The following is a 26,439-nucleotide window of genomic DNA, read 5'->3' as shown; positions in this document are numbered from 1 at the left end:
TCTGAGACAGACTCTGGGAGCCTGGGGCCTGGGCATCAGCATGGTAACAGGTCCCCTGGGATTCTGGTGCACGCAAGTTTCAAACCCTCTGGACAAAGCCAAGGCTGAAAGGGTGTGTACAACCAGGTGTACCCTCCTTCCCCAAAAAGGTACAAGGCTTGCTTGTCCCAGGCAGACAGGTGACCCAGAGGGATGGGAGCATGTCTGCGGCTCTGTTAGGTTGTGACCAGAAAGAAGCAGCCTCACTCTGTGTCTTTTTGCCTGGCAAAGTTTGCTGGGAATGAGAGCTGGCCAGTGCCCTTGGCCCCAGGAAGCTGCTCCAGGACAGGGACAGAAGGATGTCTTGTCACCAAGGAGGCCACAGGGTGGCCCAGACCAGCTCAGAGCCATTGACAAGCTCACTTAGTGTCTGGTCCACGTGCCTCCCCCACCGAGCACAGGGCTCTTGTCCCCACCATGCCGCTGGCCTTTAGTGCAAAAGGACGATCCTTTCCTCCAGAATAAGTTCATTTGGGAATTGCCTGCTTGACCATTTTGGACCTTGGAAACTGGACGTTTTTCCTGGGCCAGTGAGCCCTGCTCAGAAGAAGGCGGACAGAAGCTTTACAGCCTAGCCACCTCCCCCACCAACTCCAACAAGACCTCTGAGGTTCATTGGCTCTTTGGAGGGAAACGGCTTCCGCATTTAAGCAGGGCCCTTTGGATCTTATTCCCTTGGTCAGATGTAACCAAATTTCAAAAATTAAGCTTTTGGTCTCATATCAAAAGTCACCTCATCCTTGATATATTAAGAAAAACAAGGAGTGGGACTCTGCGTATAGGAGGCCACTGCTCTATTTGACATATGGTGCTGATTCATGCATAGACTCTCTTGGAAGAATGCATAGCTGATAAGAGGGGTTGCTTCTGACACAGGAAACTAGGGGATTTCCTAGTGGGGTGCAGAGGAGGCCTTGGCCTTTCTGGTCATTTCCTGTGAACTAGGATCCCCTCTGTGAAGACTGAAGGCTGACATTCTTCCTCCTCCTGTGGCGTCTTTCATGGCAGGGCTGAGCAGGGGCAGTGACAGCTGATGGGGCTCTAGCTTGGGACGTGAAGATGATCCTTTAGGACTGCAAAAGCCCCCCGTTTCCTTTTAGGTAATTCAGGGGAAGTATGGGCCCAAGTAGGATAATAGAAGACTCTCCTCCCAATTTGACTCAGGACAGAATTTTTTAAAGATTTTATTTATTTATTTGAGAGAGAGAAAACACAAGCAAGGGGAGGGGCAAAGGGAGAGGGAGAAGCAGGCTCCCCAATGAGCAGGGAGCCCCACGCGGGACTCCATCCCAGGACCCTGGGATCATGAGCTGAGCCAAAGGCAGACGCTTAACCAACTAAGCCACCCAGGCACCCCCAACTCAAGACAGATTAAATTCAAGTTGAAAATGAAAGCAGTTGGACCAGTCTTGTTTCCTGAGTGCAGGCAGCAGCTCATACCTCTTAGAGCTGTTTCATTTAGAGGCAAGAAACAATATAATGGCACCCTTGTATCTAGGAGTGACGGACCTTTTTCTTCTTTGGAGAGATAGATTTCTTGCTATTGGTGAAGGCCCTTGAAGATTGTAGTTTAAACTCAACTGGAAAGTGGTCACTGACATCCAAGGCCTATCAAGAGAAAAGGGAGATGAATTTGGGAGTTAGGACACTGTCATTTTAGTGATGAACAAATTCAGGCTCAAGGTGGGAAGATGAAACCCCTAAAGTCATGCAACAGAACACACACTAGTGAGCATCATCCTTGGACCAGCTCAATCAGAAATTTAGACAGGTCTTCAAGCCACAGAGTCATTGACTTTGAGACTCGGGGACCAATGGCCCGATGTATCTCCAGTGGCGGCCTCAAAGGATGACACCAGCCCATCTTCCCGGGACAGTGGCACAGAAAGACAAAGAGGGCAGCTGTACCTCGTCTTCGGTCAATTCATAAACTTTCTGAAAGTTAAAGGTGCTGTTTGATTTGGGAACAACAGAGCTGATGATCTCTTGTCCTCTAAGCACGATCCTAGAGAAAGGGAGAGAAGACCGTCCCGTTAATCCACCTTGTTGATTTCTGAAACAAAGCAAGTTTCCTGTTTGACATCTGGAATTGACTGAGCAGCCTGGCCCTTTCGTGTGATGTTCAAAGCCCAGGCCTGGTTCTGTGATCCTTAGGACAGTATCTAAGACTGGGGAAATTGGATCATCCCCTGCTGGAGCCCTGTGGGCCCCCACACAGCATTTCCCTGTGTGGACAGTAGCCCTGAAGGTGGAAGAGAAGATTTTATATGAAATATGGACACCACACCGTGGAGCAATGACTTACATACTGAGAATGTTGTTCCCTTTGCAATTATTTTTCACTTTTATTATGGAGAAAGGTGCTGGTTTATCTTTTTTTTTTTTTTTTTTTAAGGTTTTATTTATTTACTAGAGAGAGTTTGGGAGTGTGCATGGGGCGGGGTGGGTGGAGGGCAGAGGGAGAGGGAGAAGCAGACTCACTGCTTAGCAGGGAGCCCGATGCAGGGCACGATCCCAGGAACCCTGGGATCATGAGCTGAAGGCAGACACTTAACCCACTGAGCCACCCAGGTGCCCCTGGATTATCTTTAATAACCCCCTAGGCTCCCATTTTGACCAAGACAGGGCAGGCTACAATCACCAAGCACTCTGCAAGCAAGATAATTAAGGCAGAATTTAACATTGTTCGGTTTTCACTGGGCTTATTTTTTTTTAGTTATTTTCGATTTATGACTAATGATGCTATTTTCTTACCTTAGCATGAAATTTCCTTTGAAAATTAATTTACTTCATTAGAAATGAATGAATTTATAGACAAATACAGGAAAAACCATAGTACAGTGCTATGTAGTGACAGCAAAGACGGGGAACATGGTAGTTAAATGAGTTTTGGAACCATGGACTCTAACCTATCCCAAGTGGAGTGACGCATTTGGGATCTGCATGGCCCCAACGGACTGAGTGAGGAAGGACAAGGTGAGTCAAACTGCCAGGTCATGACTATCCACTGAGCTTTTCCTGATTCCAACTGGGCTGATTTGGTTTCCTGTGTTTGCTACCAATCCCACCGTGGTTAACTCTGAACTCAGTCCACAAGTAAACTCTTCACATTCGCTTGGAGATTTCTTCAAGCCATCCTTCAGACCCAGAGACTCAAGAGCTACATAGTTAAGGCTCCCCCGTTTCTGACTTCCAGGGACGTGTGTGGGCAGCTCAGCTGATGGTTGAAGGCTTTCCCGAGGCAGCTCCGTGCACAGGCCAGTTCTTGCCATCTTTTGTGTCCAACAGCGAACAGCTCATGGGAGGTAAATAAATATTTGAACACAGAACAAAGACTGGAATTGAGACCACTTCATCTTACTCCCCTTACTAGAAATGTATATCCCTTTTATTTTTTTTTAAGATTTTATTTATTTATTTGACAGAGAGAGAGAGAGAGAACAAGTAGGCAGAGAGGCAGGCAGAGGCAGAGGGAGAAGCAGGCTCCCCGCCGAGCAGGGAGCCCGATGCGGGGCTCGATCCCAGGACCCTGGGACCATGACCCAAGCCGAAGGCAGCGGCTTAACCGACTGAGCCACCCAGGTGCCCCTATCCCTTTTATTTAAAAAAAATTTTTTTTTTATTTTTTAAATGGGCTCCATGCTCGAACTCAGACCCCGCGATCAAGAGTCACATGTTCTACCAACTGAGCCAGGCTGGCGCCCCAGAAATTTATATCCCCTTTAAAAAAACATAAAGGAGGGATGCTTGGGTGGCTCAGTCGGTTAAGCGTCTGCCTTTGGCTCAGGTCATGATCCTGGGGTCCTGGGATGGAGCCCCGTGTCAGGCTCCTTGCTCAGAGGGGAGCCTGCTTCTCCCTCTGCTTGCCACTCCCACTGCTTGTGCTCTCTCTTTCTCTGTCTCTGTCAAATAAATAAATAAATATCTTTAAAAAAAAATAAAAGATATATGCTGGTCTGGAAAACATAGAAAATCCAGAGGAACAAATGAAAAATTAATCTTTGAAAAAATCACAGGTAATCCTGCCATCCTTTGGCATATGTGTCTAAACCTGAGGTTCTTTTAGTGAATACCTCTTTTAACCTGTTCCCCCACCCCACCTAATCTACTGTGAGCATCCTTCCCCGTGATGCACTGTTCTTCTGCTTCGTTATTTTCTCTTTTTTTTTTTTTTTAAAGATTTTTATTTATTTATTTGAGAGAGAGAGAATGAGAGACAGAGAGCATGAGAGGGAGGAGGGTCAGAGGGAGAAGCAAACTCCCTGCCGAGCAGGGAGCCCAACGCGGGACTCGATCCCAGGACTCCAGGATCATGACCTGAGCCGAAGGCAGTCGCTTAACCAACTGAGCCACCCAGGCGCCCTTTTTCTTTTTTTTTTTTTTTAAGATTTTTATTTATTTATTTGAGAGAGAGAGAATGAGAGACAGCATGAGAGGGAGGAGGGTCAGAGGGAGAAGCCCGACTGCTTCATTATTTTCAATCACCTCTCCCTTGTTGGCCAGGGGAGAATGGGGCCGCAGAAGGGACTTGACCTGCCCAAGGCCGCACACATGGCATGTGCGAGCAGGCTAGTGGGCGAGTGGCTGTCTCCAACCCGCTCTGCTGACAAGCCCTCAAAGCCAGAGGGGGAGCGCAGGCACCGGGGAGCCCAGGCTCCTGCCTTCCCGCCTCTGTCTGCTTTCCCCAATGCTAGGGCGCTTTCCACTCTCAGGAGCCGGAGCAGAGACTTCTGCAAAGAACACACCAGCCCTGAAAGCTCCAAAGAGGAACAAAGGAGGTCATGGGATGGAAGTGAAAGCCTGACCTCAAAACTAGAGAAGTGAGAACAACTGTCTTCTGGCAGAAGCCATCTGGTGCTTCCTTGGAGGAAGGCCGAGGTCTGGGAACCGCAGCCGCCGCAGGTTCTGCTACAGATGGGAAGATCAGGAACATTCACATGCTTCGAGTGCCTCCCACACCTCCCGGTTTAAGGAGCAAAAGTGAAAGCTGACTGAAAATCCCCAGGGAGATTTTACAATACTGTTTTTTTTAATGTAAGCTCTACAGCCACCATGAGGCTTGAACTCACACCCCGAGATCAAGAGCCGCGTGCTCCGCTCATTGAGCCAGCCGGGTGCCCCGAGAATGCTGTTATTTAAAGGTATGTATTTGCATTTAGGAATGTACAGCAAAAGCTTTAAAAGTATAAATACTCTTCTACTGGTCTCATATGGAATGTCCATTTCAGCAGTGCTCATGCTCGCAAACTCTTGGCAATAACCTAAGCTCAGTGACAGGGGACTTGAGTGACTAAATTCTGGTATGTCTTTGTGATGAAATAATTAACAGCCGGTGAATGTGTGGAACACTTATCATCTGCCAGGCATTGTGTGAGAAGACATATACTACTTCATCTCCTCCTCCTCATGGTTCCATGAATGAGGCTCGACTACAGTCTCCGTTTTACAGGCCAAGAAGCAAAGACACACAGAGCTTAAGTCTCTCGGTCACAGACCTGGGGTGGTAGAGGCAGGATTTGAAGTTAGGCCTGCACTAGCCACTGCTAAGCCACAATGCTCAGGGCTCCCAGTCGTGGTCGTGCATGTTGCACACTGCACAAGTACCCGATACGTGAAGGATACGTGCAGTGCTGAAGTCTAATTGACTCAGCCCTGCAACCAGATTCTTCCTCCGCCCTGAGGGGTGCGCCTTTCCTGAGGCATATCAAGCACTGCATGGGCTAGCCTGAGTCGGGCAGATGAGTCTTACCTGTCATATGCACAGCTGGTGCTCCCCTTGACCGTGGTGTCCTCTTGGTCCCTTATCAGCCAAACAAACCTGGGGTCAGTCCTCAAGCGGATGTTCTTCCAGGCCTTCTTGGGGACATAGCTACAGCCGGCGTTGAAGTCACCCATGAAAATGAAATTCTGAAAGAGTTATTTGGGATCGTCACCTTCTGGGTATTATTGCCAAATACTTCTCCTTAGAACTGCTAGCAATGACTCCACCTGCCATGCCCAGTAAACAGGGGTTCTGTGACGGGCTAAATTGTGTCCTCCCCACCCCCACCCCCAAACTCATATACTGAAGTCCTAACGCACAATACCTTATGTGACTGTATTGGAGAGAGGGCCTTTAAAGAGGTGGCCAAGGTAAAATGAGGTTATATGGGTGGCCCCTAATCCAATATGACCGGTGTCCTCATAAAAAGAGATTGGACACAGAGAGACACAGAGGGAAGACCAAGGACAGAGGCTTCAGGAGAAACCAATCCTGCTGACACCTTGACATTGGACATCCAGCTTCCAGAGCTGTGAAGAATACATTTCTGTTGTTTTAATGACCCAGTCTTTGGCAGCCCTGGCAAATTAATACAAGATCTTTCTTCATTTCTTTTTTTTTTTTTTTTTAAGATTTTATTTATTTATTTGAGAGAGAGCGAGCGCACACCAGCACAAACAGGGCTAAGGGCAGAGGGAAAGCGAGCACCCCGGGGTCATGACCTGAGCCGAATGCAGACGCTTCATCAACTGAGCCACCCAGGTGCCCGGATTTCTTCTTGGTTTTTAAAGTTGAAAATGGAGTCACAGTTTGGATAAGTATTTGACAGGTGAGGACGTACAAGGGAAGGTGGTGTCACCGGGCAGGAGGACGTTTGCCATAACCCTTCCCTCCTGTTCTTAGTCACCGCGTCCATATTATTCAGCATGCTGAGTTAGGTGGAGATAAAAGAATCCAGCTCACTTATTCCCTCAAATCTTTCTGGCTCAAACTACTGTAGGGTATAAATATATGAATGAATCAACGCCTTTTGTTTCCAAGCAGGAAAGATGAATTCGGGTGGTATGACAGCTTTGGCGCCATGCTTTCTCTTCTATTGTTTAGAGGTTGGGAACTTACTCCTGTGGAAATTCTCTCTACTGAGGAAGTGGGAAGAGCCTGAAAGGGAGGGGGTGATAGAATGAGTTGTCTACCCCTGCCCTGAGGCCACCAACAGAACCTTCTATCTTAAAAGTGTTTTTCCCTACAGAGCTTTTGGAACAAAATTTTAATATTCCTCAATCCAGAGGAAGTGTCAGATTTCCTTGTTAGTGTTATTGTTTGGGGCTGTTGTTGACTTTGGAGTTTTCTTCAAAAACATTTTATTTTGACCTCAGAGATCATGGTTTTCCCTGAGATTGACGGGTGCGGCTGAGGACAGATGTCATCCTTAACCCGAGGGGCCACCAGCTCCTATTGTTATAGGCACGATTTACTGAGCATGCATTATGTGTCAGGCCAAGCGTTATATGTTTCATAAAGTTGAGGCGCCTGGGTGGCGCAGTAGGTTACGCATCCAACTCTTGATTTCAGCTCAAGTCATGATCTCGGGGTCCAGGGATGGAGCCCCACGTCTGGCTCTGTGCTCACCGTGGAGTCTGCTTGTCCCTCCCCCTCTGCTCCTCCCCTCCCCCATGCTCCCTCTTTCTCTCAAATAAATAAATAAATCTTAAAAAAATGTTTCAAAAAGTTTAAGTTAAATTTCATGATAAACACTAGGAGGTAGAATGGACGTTTAATCCCTGTGGAAACAGGATAGAGGGATAAAGCGACCCGCTCTAGACCACTCCACTTGTTGGCTCAAGTGGTAAAGTCAAGAATTCAATGCTGATCTGCCTCCCTGAAGGCCCTCAGCACAAGAGTAGCCCCTCTTATTCACTCTTGTGCCATCAATGCCTCCCTAGTGCCTGACATTTAAGAAATGCTCAATAAATTCTTGTTAAATGTCAAAGAAATCAAAATTTTAGGAATGAATGAGTCTTTCTCTTGCCTGGCTTTTTACAAATAAGCAATGAATCACACACCTCGTGCTCTCCATGTCCTAGCTCTGCGTCCCCACTTTACTTGACTCATGTTGCACTCTGGACGGTGGGACTGAAGGGGGGGGGGCTGTCACTGGAGTCACATCCCAAAAGGAGGAAAGAGGAGGAAGAGCCCTGGGGAACACTTCCTTATTTGCCAAGAGCTTTCACAGACCCTCAGACCCATGGAGGGGTGGCATCGCTGTTTTCCAGATGAGGAAATAATTGAGGTCAAGAAGGACGGTGGATATAGTTCCCTAGATAGCACCCCTAGACTCTTGGGGAAACGACTTCCCTCCTTCACCTCAGTCTGTGAGGTTGGGCTGAAGCTCACACAGATTTAAGGAATCAGAGTTTCTCAACCCCCTTGAACACTGTGGTTGGTTCAGGGATGGACATGTGACCCAATCAGGGCCAATGGGACTCCACTCTGGGGCACTTGCTGCATTGGGTGGGCTGGAAGCCCATGTGGGTGGGCTGGAAGCTGCTGGTGGCTATCTTGCCATCCCAAAGGTGGAGGCCACCCAGAGGAAACGAGGGCTAAGAGATGGAAAGAAAGAGACAAGCCAGGGCGCCTGGGTGGCTCAGTTGGTTAAGCGACTGCCTTCGGCTCAGGTCATGATCCTGGAGTCCCAGGATCGAGTCCCGCATCGGGCTCCCTGCTCGGCAGGGAGTCTGCTTCTCCCTCTGACCCTCCTCCCTCTCATGCTCTCTGTCTCTCATTCTCTCTCTCGCAAATAAATAAAATCTTAAAAAAAAAAAAAATTTAAAAAAAAAAAAAAAGAAAGAGACAAGACAAGCCCTGATTACCTTGCCTGAGCCCTGCATCCAGTTATGCCGGACCTACTCCTGGACATTTTAGTTACATGAACCAATAAATTGCACCTCCCTTTTCAGGAACCAATTTGAGAGTCTGTCCCTTGCCATGAAGGACTCCTGACCTCTGTGTGTCTCACTGTTATCATTGCAAAGAGAGAATGATAAAGGTAGTTAGTCGTGGGGTTATTGGGAGCATTAAACGAACTTGTCCACGTCCAGCCTCAGCATAGGGCCTCGCACCAGCTATTCACTCGGTGACTTGGAGCATTGTATGAATTGCCGAGACCCACGTGGGTGGTACCCAGGCAGGTTTAGCAAGAAGGATATTTAGGGCTGAGGTAAGGCCTAAAATGAGGCTCTAACAGCGTGGTTGGCTGCACAGGTCCTCCCCCACTCGCCCTCCCGGGGAGTCGCTCATCCCTTCCCAGAACTGGATTCTGCCTCAGCTAGATGGGAGTTCAACAGACAGAGAAGGTCATCACCTCCGCCTTCCAACGGCGTTTCACGTCCCAGTAGACATCAGCCAGCTTATCAATCTCTTTCACGGAGGTCTCAGGGGTGGTGTGCAGGGGGACAATCACAAAGTCCTTGACAGCTGAGGAACAGGAAAGAGGCGGAGGTCACATGCACACTTCCCTGAACAGGAGCAGGTTCCATGAACACTGCTCCTGGGAAACGGGACTGCGCTGTCTGGGTCTCCTCATTTCTAGAGGGTCCAGCCGGTGGCTGAGATGTGAATGTTTTGGGGACCATTGGGCCACTGTTTTCAGCACATGAAAGCTTCTTTTCACCCACTCAACTGCCTGGCTAAGAGAAAGCTGGTAGACAGGCCTCCTTGCTGACATTGTGGGTGTTTTTATTTTCTCGTTTTTTGAAAAATGGTATTTTCTACTTTTTAAAAAAATGAGAAGCCTCTTCGGCTTTTGTACTAAAGAAAAATGTTTTTTCTGATATAAAAAATATTGAGGCTTGTCAGTTTATGCTTCTTTTATAATCTGGAAAAAAAGCCCTTCTAAAATTACGGGTTTTTTTAAAGCAGCTTTTTGTGAAATATCTGAAAACCTTCCCCCACCAGGAGGGACTGAGAAAGCCTGCATCAGGGAATGCGGTGAGCCTGGGAACCATGCCTTGCCCACCTGCCAGGGGCAGCTGACGTGTTCTGAACGCCTCTTCCCTGGGCTTTTCCTCGCCCAGTGCCTGGGTCCCCGCTCCTACTCAGGAGCTGAAGGCTGGTGGGGGTCACTGCTCAAGTCACACAGTGGAGAGTCAGGACTCGGATCAGGAAGCCTGTCTCAGGACCCCACACTTACCCACCAGCCTTATCTCCCCCCTCTCCTCCTCAGGCCTCTACTCCACTCCCCATCTTCTCTTTGGTCCCCCTAAACACCCCCACCCCTTCCCCACCTGTGAGCTTGTGTGTGCTCACTGGGATCTCCCCCTGGAATGTCCCTTCGCGCAGCTCTCTGTGATTGGCTTCTTCAAGTCACAGCCCAATGTCACCCTGAAGAGGCCATCTGTGGCCTACCCCATCTAAGGCGGGCCCCTCACCCCACCATGGAATGCACCCTGCTTTTACTTCCTTCGTGTTCTGAAATTACTTGCTGTGCTTCTTAGTTTGGCCCACTGGAACCAGAGCTCTGTCTTGCTCACCCTCTTGGCTCCAGCACTTAGCATAGCACCTGGCCCATGGGAGGGACTCAAAAATGTTTGTTGATTGAATACATGATTGACTGACTGAATGAATAAAGGAAAGAAATGATAAATGAATGGCTAACTCAAATAGAGGGGACGTAAGGATGTTTCCTTGTACAAGAGAGAAAATTCCAAACAGGGCATGGCTGCGGTGCCATCCTCAGGGAGGAGGGGAGGAGAAGGGTGAAAAGGTGGATGCTCAAGACAAACAGGTTTGTTTAGCAATGTTTAGCTATGCGTAGCTGAAGACTCTCTTCGAGAAGGTGTGGGGTGCTCTCCAAATACTGTCTGGTTAGCCAAGTGAGAATCATGTGCACGACAAAGGTGATTATTACACATGCTCTTTGAAGGGCATTTCTGCCCTAAACAGCCCCCACCTCCTTCTCTTTTTCTACTGGAAATTTCCTCCACCATTCTTCCATGTTTGTTTTCCTGAAGTACTAATTAAGCCAGGGCAGAAATAGTTACCTTCCTCGTTCAGGCTGTTTATATCTGTGTAATATATATGTGGGTGTGCATTATGTACAGCTCTGCATATATTTATTTGGTCAGTATCTGTCTTGCCCACTACAACATAACTTCCCTAGGATAGGGACTTTGTCTGTCTTGTCCAGTGCCTGGAACAGAGCCTGGCATGTGGTAGGTACTGAAAAAAATATTTGATTCCATATAGCTCCAATCTGTAAATCAAATTAATTCTTGACTTTCCATTTAGAGATGCACAGTGCTTAAGAGTGTGGGCGCCCAAGATAGTGGCTTGGGTTACAACCCCGCTCATTCATTTCAAGAGCTACTGAGTGACCTTGGGCAAGTGACTCCACTTGTTTGAACCTCGGCTTCCTCAAATGTAAAGTGTAGATAATCCTAGGTCCTCCCCTGCAGGGTGTTGCAAGGATTACAGGAACCTAGCACTAATCAGGGATCAATAATTATTGGTGGCTTATGCAAGTGTAGTTGTCTAAGTTCAAAGGTGCAATCATTTGGATTTCCTCTCTACACCCAGTCTGTGGAGGAGATTGGAGGGGGAGGGAGGGGTGGAGGGACAGGGAGGCTCTAGGTTGGGGAGGGAGAAGGAGACTCTAGGTTGGGGGTTCATCTCTGCTAGCCATCACTGGGATTTTTTTTTAATGACGTTGTATTTGATTGGGACTGAAGAATTGTGGTAAATAATTTCCATCAGCCTAAATGCTCCAAAGAGAGTGGAGTTATCACTGATTTCAGAACGTGGGTTCCAGGTTGAGGAGGTCTTGAGTCATGGCATTTTGAGAAGCCAGGCTACATCCTCAGCATTCAAATATTAGACGTTCTTAATGGCCATCTCAAGTCTAATGCCTCCCTAACGATGCTGTGCAAACCCTGGGACCCCAGCTCACACTCGGGGCTACTGTCCATTCGTGCGATCACAGGAAGATCATGCGCAAGAGGGATCTGTGGGTCTCACCGGTGTGGGGTGACTGGAACCAGACCACAAAGGGTTCCCTGGAAAACACGTCTGAGTCTCCAGCCTGATAGTCATGGTAGAGGTAGCGTTTCTTCACAGACACTAGCTTTTCCCTAGAAATAAAAAAAAGGAAGCCCTTCCAGTTGAGTCAGTTGCCTTCTTACTTCATTCAGGAAGCAGAGACATAGCACATGTCTTTATTAGCCCCCCAGGCAGGCTCTTGCCCTGCAAGGGATCTTTCGCTCGAGAACAAGTTTCTGTCAATTCTTCTCAATGGCCAGAGCCCTTTGAAAGCTGGTGATCTGAACAGTCCCAGTTATCTGGGGCACCCACAAGTTAATGTTCAGACTTAGAACAAATTACTGGTAGGAAGAAGACAAGACTATGAAGTTTCAGAGTCAACCATGCTGGGCAGCTCAGGTCTCTATCCCTGGGCTAGGACTTGACTGTGAAGGATAAAGAACTGACCCTGCAGACGAGGCAGCCCCTGAGTCAACCAACAAATTCGGTGTCAGGAAGCTGCTTGCACTTTTTAGTTTGAGGAGATAATGCTTTGCTTCGGCCTCAATTTGACAGCAATTATTTTGATCAATATTGAGAACTGGTTAGAGATCATTAGAGATCCAAATTTGGTTTTGAAGAAAAGAGATGCGGGGCGCCTGGGTGGCTCAGTCGTTAAGCGTCTGCCTTCGGCTCAGGTCATGATCCCAGGGTCCTGGGATCGAGCCCCGCATCGGGCTCCCTGCTCAGCAGAGAGCCTGCTTCTCCCTCTCCCACTCCCCCTGCTTGTGTTCCCTCTCTCTCTCTGTGTCTCTGTCAAAAAAATAAATAAAATCTTAAAAAAAAGATGCATTTTGATTCAATTCATAGTCATCATTTATAAGTGAATCATGTCCCAGGAAACAGAGATTATACTTACTTGTAGAGAAAGGCATACTGTTCCTTATATGTGTTTCTTCCAAGCCGAGAGCTAATCACATAGTTGTACTTTATGCTTCTTCTTGAGTTTCTAGAAAACATAAAGATTTTACATTGCATCTTAAAAAAATAAGCATTCCCCTGCTGCATGCTCCCCTCTCTCCAATCTGTGTCCATATTGCCAATGGCATCATGGAGAAAGGCTGCCATTCATCATAACCTTAGAGTCTAATGAGAAGGGCCACCATCGACTATGAATGTGACATCTCTCAGGATCTTTACAGCCATTATCTCTTGCCCTTAGGAGGTAGGTAGTATTGTTACCCATTTTTTATAGTTTGCAGGTGCAAAGCTGAGATTTGAGCTCAGATCCTACATACCCCAAATCCACATGCTTTGGCCTGCACCTGTGGGACATTATTGAGACCATAGAAGATTCAGTCAGAATCAGCCCCAAATCCCACTCTGGCTCATGGCTGGGGCTGACCTCATACTCAGGTTACCCTGTTCCTGCATTACCCCTGAACATTTCTCATAGGCAGGATCCCTAGTACCATTTTCATTGGACATTCACTCCTGCTCTGAAAACCCCCAAACATTTTCTCACAAGTCCTGGAACTATGATTTCAAATCAGCTATGGGGGCGCCTGGGTGGCTCAGTCGTTGGGCGTCTGCCTTCGGCTCAGGTGATGATCCCAGGGTCCTGGGATCGAGCCCCACATCGGGCTCTCTGCTCAGCGGGAGGCCTGCTTCTCCCTCTCCCACTCCCCCTGCTTATGTTCCCTATCTCGCTGTGTCTCTCTCTGTCAAGTAAATAAATAAAATCTTCAAATCAGCTATGGTTTATGTCCTGGGGGCTAGAGATACAGCTGTGAAGTCCCATTAACTGTACCCCTCATTTATACCAGGGAAATGGACTCTCCGTGTGCTTGCCAAGCCTGCTGGTAACTCCACCCCGGGCAGAGCCTGACACGGTTTTACTCCATTCACACACGAAGATCTAGGGCATATCTAAGCTGTGGCATGTTCTCAGGTTCGGTTGAAAAATAGCAGAAGGGGTCTTTAGGAGCCAACTGAGGCCCTGCAGAAATTCCTGGGAGTGCAGATACATCTTCTAAGGCAGATCCGGCCACTGGGGCCCGAGAAGTATGGACAGTGGATTCTACTAGGCTTCCAGTTTGGGAAAGCTGGCCTTGTTCCAAATCTCGCCTGCCAAATTTTGGGTTGGCAAACTGCTTACAGTGACTCAGCTGTGAGGCGACTAAGGCCCCTCCTGGCTTACGGGGGATAAGGGGACAAACAGGCCTGCGTCTGCCTGGAGTCCTTGGCACAGTCTAGGGAGGTTGGGGAGAAGTGAGAGCAGTGAGGGTGGGAAGACCCAATCCAGGCTGGCTGTGGGGAGGGGCTTAGAGCCCCCTGCTCTCCCATACTTCTGAAAACTGACCAGAGCCCCTCTATGGAGGACTGAGGAGGCTCAGAATAGAGCAATGGCTTTGAAGTCAGACATGACCCAGGTCCAAAGGTGAGCTCCACCATTTACCGGCTGGGGGAACTTGGGCAGGTCCCTCCTCTCTGTGCCTCAGTTCCCTCAGCTATAAGGGAAGCATTAATAGTACCGACCTTACAAAGTTGTTGTGGGAGTAAATGAAATAGCACACATAAATTGATTAACAGGATGCCTGGCATGTAGTTAGGGTATCGATGGTAGCCGTTACACGTGGCCCTCTGGACCACCATCTGCCATCATAATTTTCCTCCTTTTACTAGTAATAGACACCACCAGCACTTACTGATCCCTACTATGTGCCAGGCACAATCCAACCAGTTATCTGCAGGATTTAATCACTGCCACATCCCAGGAAGATGGGTTCCATTATTAGCCAGGGAAAATGAGGTACAAAGAGGTTGAGTAACGTGCTCAAAGGCATAGCAGGGCCAAGATCCAAACACAAGTGGTATGAGACAAGTGTAGGTGCCTAGCCCTTGTGCTAAACTCCCTTTTCTTTTTTTTTTTTTTTAAGATTTTATTTATTTATTTGAGAGAGAGACTGAGAGAGAGAGAGCAGGAGGGGGGGAGGGTCGGGAGGGTCAGAGGGAGAAGCAGACTCCCTGCGGAGCAAGGAGCCCGATGCGGGACTCGATCCAGGGACTCCAGGATCATGACCTGAGCCGAAGGCAGTCGCTTAACCAACTGAGCCACCCAGGCGCCCCCAAACTCCCTTTTCTATTGTCGAAGATCAGATCTACAACCACTGAAGCGAAAACATATTTTTAGATGAGAAACTGAGGCCCAGAGAGGGGCGAGGCCAGCCGCAGAGGCCTCCGTGTAAATGAGAGTGTCCAAGGCTGGACACTAATGAGGCTGGATTGACCATTCATTTATTTTTTTAAAAAATGCGAGTTTTCTTAATTATAAAAGTATAATGATGACCAGATGTACCGGATGGTAGATTACATGGTTGGTTGTTAGCATTTTCTCTGTGCTTTTAAGGATGTTTAAAATGTTTCATAAGAAAAAGGAAAAGAGGTATAACATTCTCATTGTAGAAAACCTGGAAAATACAGAAAATATATAGAAGACATCACATTTAAATTCCTTGTAATTTTTACTCTGAGAGAGCCTTGGTCAACCGTTTGGTTCACTGCTTTTGAATCTTTTAAATGTTTTTTGTTTTGTTTTTCTTTTGACATAATTGAGTTACTTGGTACATATTATTGTATACACTAGTTTGTGGTGTAATCTTACTGTGCATGTACAAAAGAAACATTATATTAGAAGTTTTTAAAAATTGGAGTGCATCAGAATCACCCGGGAAGGTTATTTAGATGAAGATTATTCTCAGGGATCCCACAGACATTCTCATTCAATAGACTGGCGGTTCTTGAATGTGCCTTTTTGACTCACTTTGGGGTGATTTTCAGGTGGGTGGCTTTGCTGATTATTCTTTGAGAACGAATATAAATCATAAATATAATCCAGTGTAATCAAAGATTATTTGAGGACATTATCTTTTGGGGTTTTTTGAAGTTATAAAATCAATTCAGACTTTTTGTGAAATATTCAAGTCACATAGAAATATATAAAGTAAAAAGTAAATGTTCCCCATTTCTTCACTGACCCTGTCCACAGTGGTCTTACAATCACACCCACCCCCTGGCCCAGAAGTAACCACTGTTAACAGTGTGGAGTGCATCCTCCCATTCTTTCCTCTATGCCCATGCAAACTCAAACACACTCTTATTCATGCATAGTGTAATGTGATCACTGAAATGGGCTACTCTACCTACAGTTCTGAACCTGCTTTTTTCAATATACTGCAGCTGTCCTTCCATGCTGGAATATTTAGCTCGAACCTATTCTGTAGTGAACATGCTTTTTAATGGCTACATAATATTCCAGCCTGTGGGCGTATCATAACTTCATATTTGTACTCAATCTTTTCCTTATGACAGTAGTTCTCATTTCAGCCTCTTGTCTCTTTCGTTTCTTTCTCTGTCCTGGCTCCTCATCTGTTTCCTCTATTTTGCTTTATCATATTAAAACTAGCCAGTCAAAAGTTCTCAGGACTGCAGTTAGTGGAGTTGGAAGCCTGGGCAGTGTTGGCCATGTGACCTGGTGGTCAGGGCGACTGCTGGCTTTCATGCTAGTTTCAGTTCCCCGGGCTTTTCAGGTGCCCTTGCACTTGACCTTGAGCCTGCAGGGGGTCCAGCCCTCCCCCCGCCCCATCTTTACCCATTTAGTCTCTCCATCAGTGTGGGACAGATCATGTTGTTGCTGTCCTTGATTTCCATCAGGAGTATGATATCACAGCGTCTGATGACCTGCAGAGACAGAATTCCCAGATGTTTCAGGTAAATAATCTACAGATAATAAAATCTTTTACTGGGCACTGTGTTTTAAGTATAGGATTGGTGTTTTGTTAAAGTAATTAACTTCATTGCTGAAACAAGTGAGGAACTTCCTGAAGTAGGTAATATCGTTATGTCCTTTTTATTTTATTAAAGATTTTATTTTTAACCTCTACGCTCAAAGTAGAGATCGAACTCACAATCGTGAGATCAAGAGTTGAAAGCTCCGCCAACTGAGCCAGCCAGGCACCCCAGTTATGTCCATCGTAAAGACGAGGAGCCTGGGGGCTCCAGGGAAGTCAAGTAAACTACCCAAAGTCACTCAGCTAGAAAGTGGCTGAGACAGAATGCAAATCCAGGCAATCCGAATCCAGAGCCTATGATCACATGACCACACATCCTATATCTTGGCTTTGCTTGAATAATCACAATAACAATAATAAATATTTATTAAGCTCTTAGTGAGAGGTATACGGCTGGATATGGGTCTCCCCAGTTCACCTGACAACAAAATTATAATAATAAAATCTCTAAGGGCTAACGTGAGCCTACTCTGAGCCTCACCAACTCTGCGACATGACTATGATTATTAGCTCGCTAAACATAGGAGGAAACCAGGCTCAGAGTGATTGAGTGAAAAGTTTGAATTCACACAGCCAGTGTATAGATAGTAGAGTCAGGATTTAAACGCAGGTTCGTGTGACTACAAAGCCCACCACGCTGTTGAAATACCAGGGAGAGCTGGGTCTGGCCACCAAGCCAGCCTGCTGATTTAGTCACTTGTCACTGTCAGACCTTTCTGGAAGGCACCTTCACATATATACCTAGGGGCGCCGGGCTGGCTCGGTTGGTGGAGCGCGTGACTCTTGATCTCAGAGTTGTGAGTTTGAGCCCCACGCTGGGTTTAGAGAGTACTTAAAAATAAGTAAAATCTTTTTAAAAAATACTCTTTAAAGTATCTATCAAAAGCCTTAGAGAATATACTTACCCTTTGGCCTAGTTTTCCTACCTCGTGGAAGGTCTTCTATTGTAATGAGATATCTACTATTTCTCTGCCTCTCAGTGTCCTCATCTATAGACTGGAATGATGATAGTTATTCCCTTACAGGGTTGCTGGGGGATTAAATGGTGACTTCGAGCAGTGCCATGTAAGAGGCACACAATAAATTATTATTGCTATTATTATTATTTTTTAAAGATTTTATTTATTTATTTGAGAGAGAGAATGAGATCGAGAGAGCACGAGAGGGGGGAGGGTCAGAGGGAGAAGCAGACTCCCCGCCGAGCAGGGAGCCTGATGCGGGACTCGATCCGGGGACTCCAGGATCATGACCTGAGCCGAAGGCAGTCGCTCAACCAACTGAGCCACCCAGGCGCCCTACTTTTCTTTTCTTTTTAAGATTTTATTTGTTTATTTGAGAGAGAGAGAATGAGAGACAGAGAGCATGAGAGGGAGGAGGGTCAGAGGGAGAAGCAGACTCCCCGCCGAGCAGGGAGCCCGATGCGGGACTCGATCCCAGGACTCCAGGATCATGACCTGAGCCGAAGGCAGTCGCCCAACCGACTGAGCCACCCAGGCGCCCTATTATTGCTATTATTATTACTTGTACAGATCAAAGAGGAAGATGCATTTTAACAACAACCACCACAAAATTGGAAACAACCTAAGTAACCCCAAATAGGAAAGCATTAAAATGAAAGATAGCATAGGGCATTATGTAGCATTAAAAGCCACGTTTATGGGCACCTCAGTGGCTCAGTCCGTTCAGCGCCTGTCTCTCGATTTCAGCTCAAGTGATGATCTCAGGGTTGTGAGATCGAGCCCCATGTCGGGCTCTGCGCTGGGCGTGGAGCCTGCTTAAGATTCTCTCTCCTTCTGCCCCTCCCCCTTTAAAAAAAGTAATGTTTTAAAGGAATATTAACAAAATAATATGTTAAGAAAAAAAAAAGAAGAAGAAGGTAGCGGGAGGGGAAGAATGAAGCGGGGGAAATCGGAGGGGGAGACGAACCATGAGAGACGATGGACTCTGAAAAACAAACAGGGTTCTAGAGGGGAGAAGGATGGGAGGATGGGTTGGCCTGGTGGTGGGTATTGAGGAGGGCACATTCTGCATGGAGCACTGGGTGTTGTGCACAAACAATGAATCATGGAACACTTCATCTAAAACTAATGATGTAATGTATGGGGATTAACATAAGAATAAAAAAAAAAGAATATTAACAAAATAAATAAAGAATATTAACAAAATAAATAAAGAATATTAACAACATGTGAAATGGTTCTGATATAAAAGCAGGATACAAAACTGATGATATAGGGTAGTCTCCATGCTGAAAAACAGATACAAATTTATGTATTTATTTTTGCATAGAAAGATGCCCATAATGCCCTAAATGCCAATAGCTCTTATCTTCCAGTGATGGGATAACACTTCTTTATATGTTTCTATATTTTCAAAATAGTCCCTAATGACTATTTTTTACTTAATAAAATTAATTTAGAAATTATAAATTTATAATTTTAAAAAATTATACCTTTCTAATTAAAAAATATTAAAGTGTTATTTAAAAAAGAAGACTGCAGGGCGCCTGCATGGCTCAGTCGGTTAAACATCTGCCTTCAGCTCAGGTCATGATCCCGGGTCCTGGGATCGAGCCCCACATCGGGCTCCCTGCTCAGCGGGAAGCCTGCTTCTCCCTCTGCTCCTCTCTCTTGCTCTCTCTTTCACGTAAATAAATAAGTAAAGAATATAAAATCCCTGGCCTAGAGCAGGTGCTCATACACGGGGCTCTGTAAATATCACTGCCATGAATGTCTGGGTTCGGGTTTCACTGCCTGCCGCTCCCCCTGGTTGTGCTCTCTGTGTCAAATAAATAAATAAAATCTTAAAAAAAAAAAAAGTTAGCTCTTATCATCAACTTATTGAATTTTTATAATAAACCTTTGATGCAGATCCTCTTATTATCCCCATTGTGTCGTTGGGACTCAGGCTCAGCGTGGCTAAGTAATCTGAACATCGTGTGGATATGAATAATGGGATCCTCTACTACACAGCCCCTCTTGACCACTATGCTCAACCACCAAGGAAATCATATTCCCGCAATTGTTCCTTCTCCCTTTTCAATGTAATCCATAGGTGGAGGGCAAAAATGGACGAGGGTTCAGACTCCCTTTCCTGAGCTGAAGCGTTGAGCTTTTAGATTCCCTGCTTACAACCCTTTTGCCCACACAACGAACACTCCAGAGCCCCACACCTCCAGCAGTTACTCTAGCAGATTTCCACTTCCCTTGGGTACTTGCCTCTGAACCTCTGGGAACATTTCCTATAGACTGGAATCTACACTGTGGTGAGCAATGGCTCAAGATCTCATCGTCAGCATTCTCCTTGGGATGAAACCTGTAACTTAACTGGTTGGCCCTTATCTAGCCATCCATCCTCCCACCCATCTATCCATTCATTTGCTTATCCATCCAACAAAATTTTATCAGGGGCGTGCTACGTACCAGGCAACGTGCTAGGCCTTGCTTTACTCCCAACTGTACAGCATCTGGCATGAGTCAAGGAGCAAGGGGAGGGAGGGGGAGGGAGGGAGGGACAGGGAGCCATACTGGAACCAGTTGAGCCAAGTTTATAAAGCACAAATACCTTCCTGTGTATTTAACTCTTCTTTATGGCATTGTAAAGAAAAATGGGAATAAATTTCCTAGCCAGTCCTTTAAAAAATAATTTTGTTACAGTTTTCTTTTTTTTTTTTTAAAGATTTTATTTATTTATTTGACAGAGAGAGAGATAGCGAGAGCAGGAACACAAGCAGGGGGAGTGGGAGAGGGAGAAGCAGGCCTCCCGAGGAGCAGGGATGCGGGGCTCGATCCCAGGACCCTGGGATCATGACCTGAGCCGAAGGCAGATGGTTAACGACTGAGCCACCCAGGCGCCCCTACAGTTTCCAAATTATAAAAATAATGTTGCTTATTATAGAAAATTTGAAAAATACAGAAAAGACTATAAAAAATCATCTGATGACCTGTAAACCCAACACTGAGACACTTTTCACATGATTTCTCTACTTACACATATTTACAAAATGACATCAAAATAACTAGCCTGTTAACTGAATCAAATGGCCTTAGATTCATATCTTGACTATTGCTCACCAGCTGTGTGACCCTGAGCAAGTCACTTAAGCTCCCCGAACCCGCCAGACTCCTTATCTGTAAACTGAGGCAATATCCTCTTCATGGGGTTGTCATGGGCATTAAAGGATATGATGGATGTAAAACATTCAGTCCAGTTCCTGGCACGGAAAAGATGCTCCGCAAACAGTGGCAATGTTTATCACACAGGATGGGTCTTGTTGTTTTGTTTGTTTGTTTCCAGCCTCATGTGATGTTGTGAGCATTTTCCCCACAGTGATTAAATACTCATTTTTTAGATCTATAACTGATACATGTTTTCCCTGCCCCGGTTTCAGGCCAGGAAAAATATATCTCCCCTGACTCTATGTCTGCAGAATGAAGCTCCAAAGATGGGGGGCCCCCAGAAGGCCCTCCCAGACCTGAAACTCAAGATTTTCCTGACTGTTCACAGAGGGAGGGAGTAGAGGTTGAGCACGGCCAACAGTGAGGGGTTCCCAGCAAGCGGCGTTGTGTTGTGAGTGGGCCTGGGGAGAGCAGAGGGACAGTCTAGAGAAGTCTTATGAAGACTTTGGGGCCAAGAGTGGCCTATGAAGCCCTCTTTTGTGCCTCTAAACAGGGGGCAGCACAGCATGGGAGGGGAAAGAGCCCAGATAGGGTCAGTTAGGCCTGGGTCCCCATCCTTACTCTCACACTTACAGGCTCCATGACCTGGAACTATGTCCTTCTCCTCTCTGAACTCCACTTGCCCATCTGCAAAAGGCAATCCGAGGGGTTGTGAGGCTGAACTTGGATGCTGCACATTAAGGACCTGGCCCACAGTAAGCACTCCTGAAATTATAAGTACAATGTGCTGTGGGAGACTATGCTTACCACGTCCACCGTCTCATCCCCGGTGCCTCGGGGCATCTGGCACATGGCCTACCTTCAGTGAGTATCTGGGGGATGAACGAACTTTGCACTTTAAGGACACAAACTGAGGGAGGGGACAGAAGCAGCCTTGCCCAGGCAGGGTTTGGCATCTGGAGAACTGCTTGTGGTGCCGGCCAGCAAACCCAAGATGGAGAAGACAGGCCTCCCTCACTCTCCAACCTCCCCAGTGAAGGTCATAATGACAACAGCATGATGAAGCTGGGCTCGTCTCCAAAGTGATCAAGCCAGTATGGAAGGGTGGACAAGGCATCTTCTCTAATAGGGTTGGGTCGTATGGCTGGATTCGATCCTGGTTCTTCCGCTTACCCGCTAGGGAATCCTGGGTAAGGCACTTCAGCATTCTGAGTCTGCCTTCTCAGTTACAAAGTGGGGGCAGTGCCATCTATGCCATAATATTAAATAAGAACAGAGGGGCGCCTGGGGGGCTCGGTCGGTTAAGCGTTTGCCTTCAGCTCAGGTCATGATCCCGGTGTCCTGGGACTGAGCCCCACATCAGGCTCCCCGCTCAGCATGGAGCCTGCTTCTCCCTCTGCTCCTCTCTCTTGCTCTCTCTCTCACATAAATAAATAAGTAAAGAAGAATATAAAATCCCTGGCCTAGAGCAGGTGCTCAGACATAAGGCCCTGTGAATATTACTGCCCTGAATGTCTGGGTTCAGGTTTCCCTGTAAGTGCCCTCGGTGGCTCTGGCAGTGTTTGGGGATGGCCTCTGTTTACGGGATGGTTTTGCAGCAACAGGGTTCGGTAAGGAGTCCTTGACAGAGACTTCCCACATGCTTGGTGCTTGGGGTGATGGGCCGTCCGTCAGTCGGCCCTCTAGGACACAGCAGCTCAGGGGAGGTGTGAGTGTAGGGCCCCAATGATGGAATCTCCAAGAACCAAAAGATAGCCTCTTAAGACTGTGATGACTTTTCCTGGGTAGAATAAGTGAGGAAGGTGATGGGCACCTGGGAACTCAGAGGTACCCAGGCTCCATGCGCCCTTGTGTGAGGAAGCAGGGAAAATAGTTTCCTGGTGCATCAGAGCTCCCTGTTGAGTCAGGGAGTCTCGGCTCCCACAGGTTGGGCATGGCTGTTTTGGTTAAACGACCAGTGCTGGAAGGCCTTGGGTACCATCCAAAGGGCAGGCCAGCCAGGGGGAGGGCAGTCTGAATGGGAACAGAACATGTAGTCCTTGCTCTAATCCATTTCGTGTATTAATACCAACAGTGGTGGCTCTGTAATCATCTGCCTGGTCCCAGGCTCTCCTGGGGCCCTTCCACACCTTGAGTTCTCTCTGCCAACTGGCGCTACAGGTTGTGTAAGGCCCACTTTCTGAAAGGCCCAGAGGAGAAGGGAGGAGAAGGGAATTCCTGAGCTCGCTCACACAGCTGCTGGGCAGGATCTGAACCCAGGGCTCCTGGGGTTCCCACCATACCACGGTGCCCCCACGGTTTTCTAAGGTGATAATACCCAGACAGAGCCCGGGAAAGGTTTCAGCTCCCAGCATCATCAAAGATAAATTAACCTGTTGGGTAAAGAGAGTCAACTGACTCCAGAGAAACGTGAGCAGCGGGCGCCTGGGTGGCTCAGTTGGTTAAGCGACTGCTTTCGGCTCAGGTCATGATCCTGGAGTCCCCGGATCAAGTCCCGCATCGGGCTCCCTGCTCAGCAGGGAGTCTGCTTCTCCCTCCGACCCTCCCCCCTCTCATGTGCTCTCTCTCTCTCATTCTCTCTGTCTCAAATAAATAAATAAAATCTTTAAAAAAAAAAAAAAAAAGAAAGAAACGTGAGCAGCGACTCCAGACCTTAGTCATGTTGCCCAAGGGAAGTTTTATCTAAGTGGAGAGAAAGATTAGAATTGGTAGTTGGGAAAAGGTTGAATGGGGTGGAAGGTGCAGAAGGAGGGAGAGAGGGGGAAGAGGGAGAGAGAAAGAGAGAGAGGAAGGAAGGAAGGAAGGAAAGAAAGAAAGAAAAGAAGAGAAGAAAAAGAAAAGTGAAAGAAGAGAAAGCGAAAAAGTCTGTGCTGTATTGATGGATAAAAAGACCAGGCTGGGCTGGCATCCCAGCTCCCCTCCACCCACCCACCCACCACCTACGTGAGGTCACTACACCTTTTGTTGTTCATCTCTTCCTGGGGGATAATGACCCTCCTTCTCAAGGGTGATGAAATGAAATTGTGTATTTGTAGTGCCCGGCAGGGGCATTCAGTAAATGGTGATCAACATGATAGTAATAGCCAGCCCCTCCCTGGAGCTTACTAGAAGCCAGATACTGTTTTAGGAGCTTTACATTTACCAACTCACATATTCCCCCCAAACAGTCCCACAGGGGGGTACCGTCATAGCTCCTGAACACCCCTCATGTTCGGAGGGTGACATGAAGCCCAGAGAGGGGATGTGGCTATTGGGATTATTGCTGTCAGGGTTGTGACCGAATGCCAAGTCAGCTGCTACCTAGAGACAACTTCAGTGACATTTCTCCCGAGTCTCTTCAAATCTGAAAGCAGAGAGATGGCGTGAGGGGTGTCCAGCACTCTTTCTGACAGGAGGGGGGTCTCACCTTCATGATGATATCCATGGCATTCTTGTTTTCTTTCTTGGCTTCCCCAAAGGACCTCACGTTAAAGGAGCAGAGCCTCAGGGCCAGGGCACTGGTGATGGACAGGAAGAGAAGCAGAAGGCAGGCCAGTGGCTGAGCCATCCTGGCTTGGCTCGGGCTTCACGAGAGGACAGCGATGTCTGGCGTGCACAGGCTCTGGGCCACCTCCTCGGGCTCAGCTGACTTATAAAGCCTGCAGATAACAGGAATGACTGGATTCCGTGTTGCTACTTTCACTTCTCTGAGGAACTGAAGATCATGGGTTTCATTCCCCAAGGAAATGCAGAAAAGGGAGCCCCTTTTAGGAGCCCCTTATTTTGTCACTCTGGTGAGGAAATCGGCCTGCTTAATCGAGGGACCATCCCCTGCAAAGTCTCTCAGATCCCAACCGGGAACCAGCTGTGACATCTGTTCATCAACCCTGAGGTGGCATGCCATGTGCCTTTTCCTGAGAATGGATGACTCGGAAGCGGTCCACCCCGGAGGGCAGCTGGGCTGAGGGCGCCTTCTGGGGGCGAGAGTGATGGTGGGGCAGGGGTCAGTGGGAAATCCTGCCAGGTTTTCTGTCCTTACTGGGATTTAGCCACCAGCTGTCCGCTCGCTGGACACACCCAGACTCCAACTCTCTAATCGCCCTGGTGGACATAATTAAGGTCAACTCTGGTTTGAGTTACATCATGTTTTAGGCAATTTTACCATTTGCAGTTTAACACTCCAGACGCTAGCGATGTGTTGCCAGGGAGTGCAATTTCTAGTCTGCTGGAACGGGTCGGTCAAATGTCCTTGCACTCGATGGACAAAGAGCCAATGAAAGCCCCTGGAGAGATCCACGGTTCAACCAGATACTATCTTAATGTTTGTGAGAGATGAATGACCCCAAGAAAGGAAGGTTTTTCAAGAACTGTAGGATTTCAACCCAAGTGAAGTGAGTTCTAGAGAGGTGGGCATGGAGATGGGACTATCTGAAATGCAAAATCCAGTCAAGTCATAAGCCCTTGGTGAGATTTGCAGACTTTGGCAAGGAAAATTCTTCTGTGAAGAAGGTGGGTAATGAGAATAACTGGAAGCCAGCATTGGGATCTCTGGGCCACCCCCTCTTGAAGCGATGGGCAGGAAAAGGGAAGACCACACATACATCACTAACACGTCCAGGCAGCATCCTGGCCAAAATCTCTGGCCAAGCACGCTCAGGTGTCCTAAGGAGATAACCCCAAATAACACAGGGAAGGAAATAATGGTTTCCTGAGTTCCTATGAGATGCAGCTCCCTGGTGTCGACAACAGGCCTCTCTGAATCTCCGGGGAAAAGGGTGATGATCGTCTTCCTTGGCAAATCGGCATCTCCCAACCGGAGGATGATTTAGAATTGAGTGTGGTACATGCTTTTCATGACCTTTAAGAAGGAATTTGTACATATGCGCATTTTATGAACTAGTAATATACGAGAGATTTTGGCCTATTTAACTGACAATCTTGTAACTCCAACATTAACTGTGTAGTTAGGGAGATTGATTTAGATTTGTGACTTTACGTTGAAACCTTTCTAAATTCATGCACAGTTCTGGAACATTTATAAGAATTTTGGGTTAACAGTGTTTTAGAAGTTTAATTTATTAAAATTACTTAGTGTTTACTGGTGCCTGGCAGGCTCAGTCAGTAGAGCATGGGACTCTTGATATCAGGGTTGTGGGTTCAAGCCCCATGTTGGGTGTAGAGATTACTTAAAAACAAAAAAATTATTGGGGCGCCTGGGTGGCTCAGTTGGTTAAGCGACTGCCTTCGGCTCAGGTCATGATCCTGGAGTCCCCGGATCGAGTCCCGCATTGGGCTCCCTGCTCAGCAGGGAGTCTGCTTCTCCCTCTCCCGCTCCCCCCCTCTTGTGCTCTCTCTCTCACTCTATCTCTCAAATAAATAAATAAAATCTTTTTTAAAAATTATTTAAAAAAAAGAATTACTTAGTATTTTAAAAGGTGGCTTTTTTATTAGTTCAGATAACTAAAGACATTTACAAGGAAATGGGGTATATTAAATGTATAAAAGTAGTTTAAGATGTTTGTAAATGGGCCTATCACCCCTTAAAAGTAATTATTTAAGTTTGCTGAATGTAGGGTTGGTTAGGTTTAGCAAATAAAAATACAGAGCTCTAGGTAAACTTGACTTTTTAAAAAATTTTTAATTTTTTTATTTTAGAGATAGAGAGCAAGCAGGGGGAGAG

At 47.0% G+C, this 26,439-nt stretch overlaps 1 protein-coding gene across 1 annotated transcript; it reads right to left on the bottom strand.

Annotated features, from left to right (window-relative positions):
• Positions 1-775: 775 nt before the first annotated feature.
• DNASE1L3 (deoxyribonuclease 1 like 3) lies at positions 776-24,717 on the bottom strand. Its single transcript, XM_034997328.1, has 8 exons — positions 24,187-24,717; positions 16,464-16,552; positions 12,732-12,821; positions 11,813-11,925; positions 9,162-9,274; positions 5,789-5,946; positions 1,948-2,044; positions 776-1,647 (listed from the first exon to the last, which is right to left on the bottom strand). The coding sequence occupies exons 1-8, from the start codon at positions 24,325-24,327 to the stop codon at positions 1,534-1,536; spliced, it is 915 nt and encodes a 304-aa protein (XP_034853219.1). The 5' UTR covers positions 24,328-24,717; the 3' UTR covers positions 776-1,533.
• Positions 24,718-26,439: the final 1,722 nt, after the last annotated feature.

The sequence above is a fragment of the Mirounga leonina genome, unplaced genomic scaffold, assembly GCF_011800145.1.
Source record: "Mirounga leonina isolate KUSES-001 unplaced genomic scaffold, KU_Mleo_1.0 Mir_94, whole genome shotgun sequence".
Taxonomy (NCBI): Eukaryota; Metazoa; Chordata; class Mammalia; order Carnivora; family Phocidae; genus Mirounga; species Mirounga leonina.
Note: the sequence above shows the minus strand (reverse complement) of the source record. Positions and strands in the feature narration are given on the sequence as shown.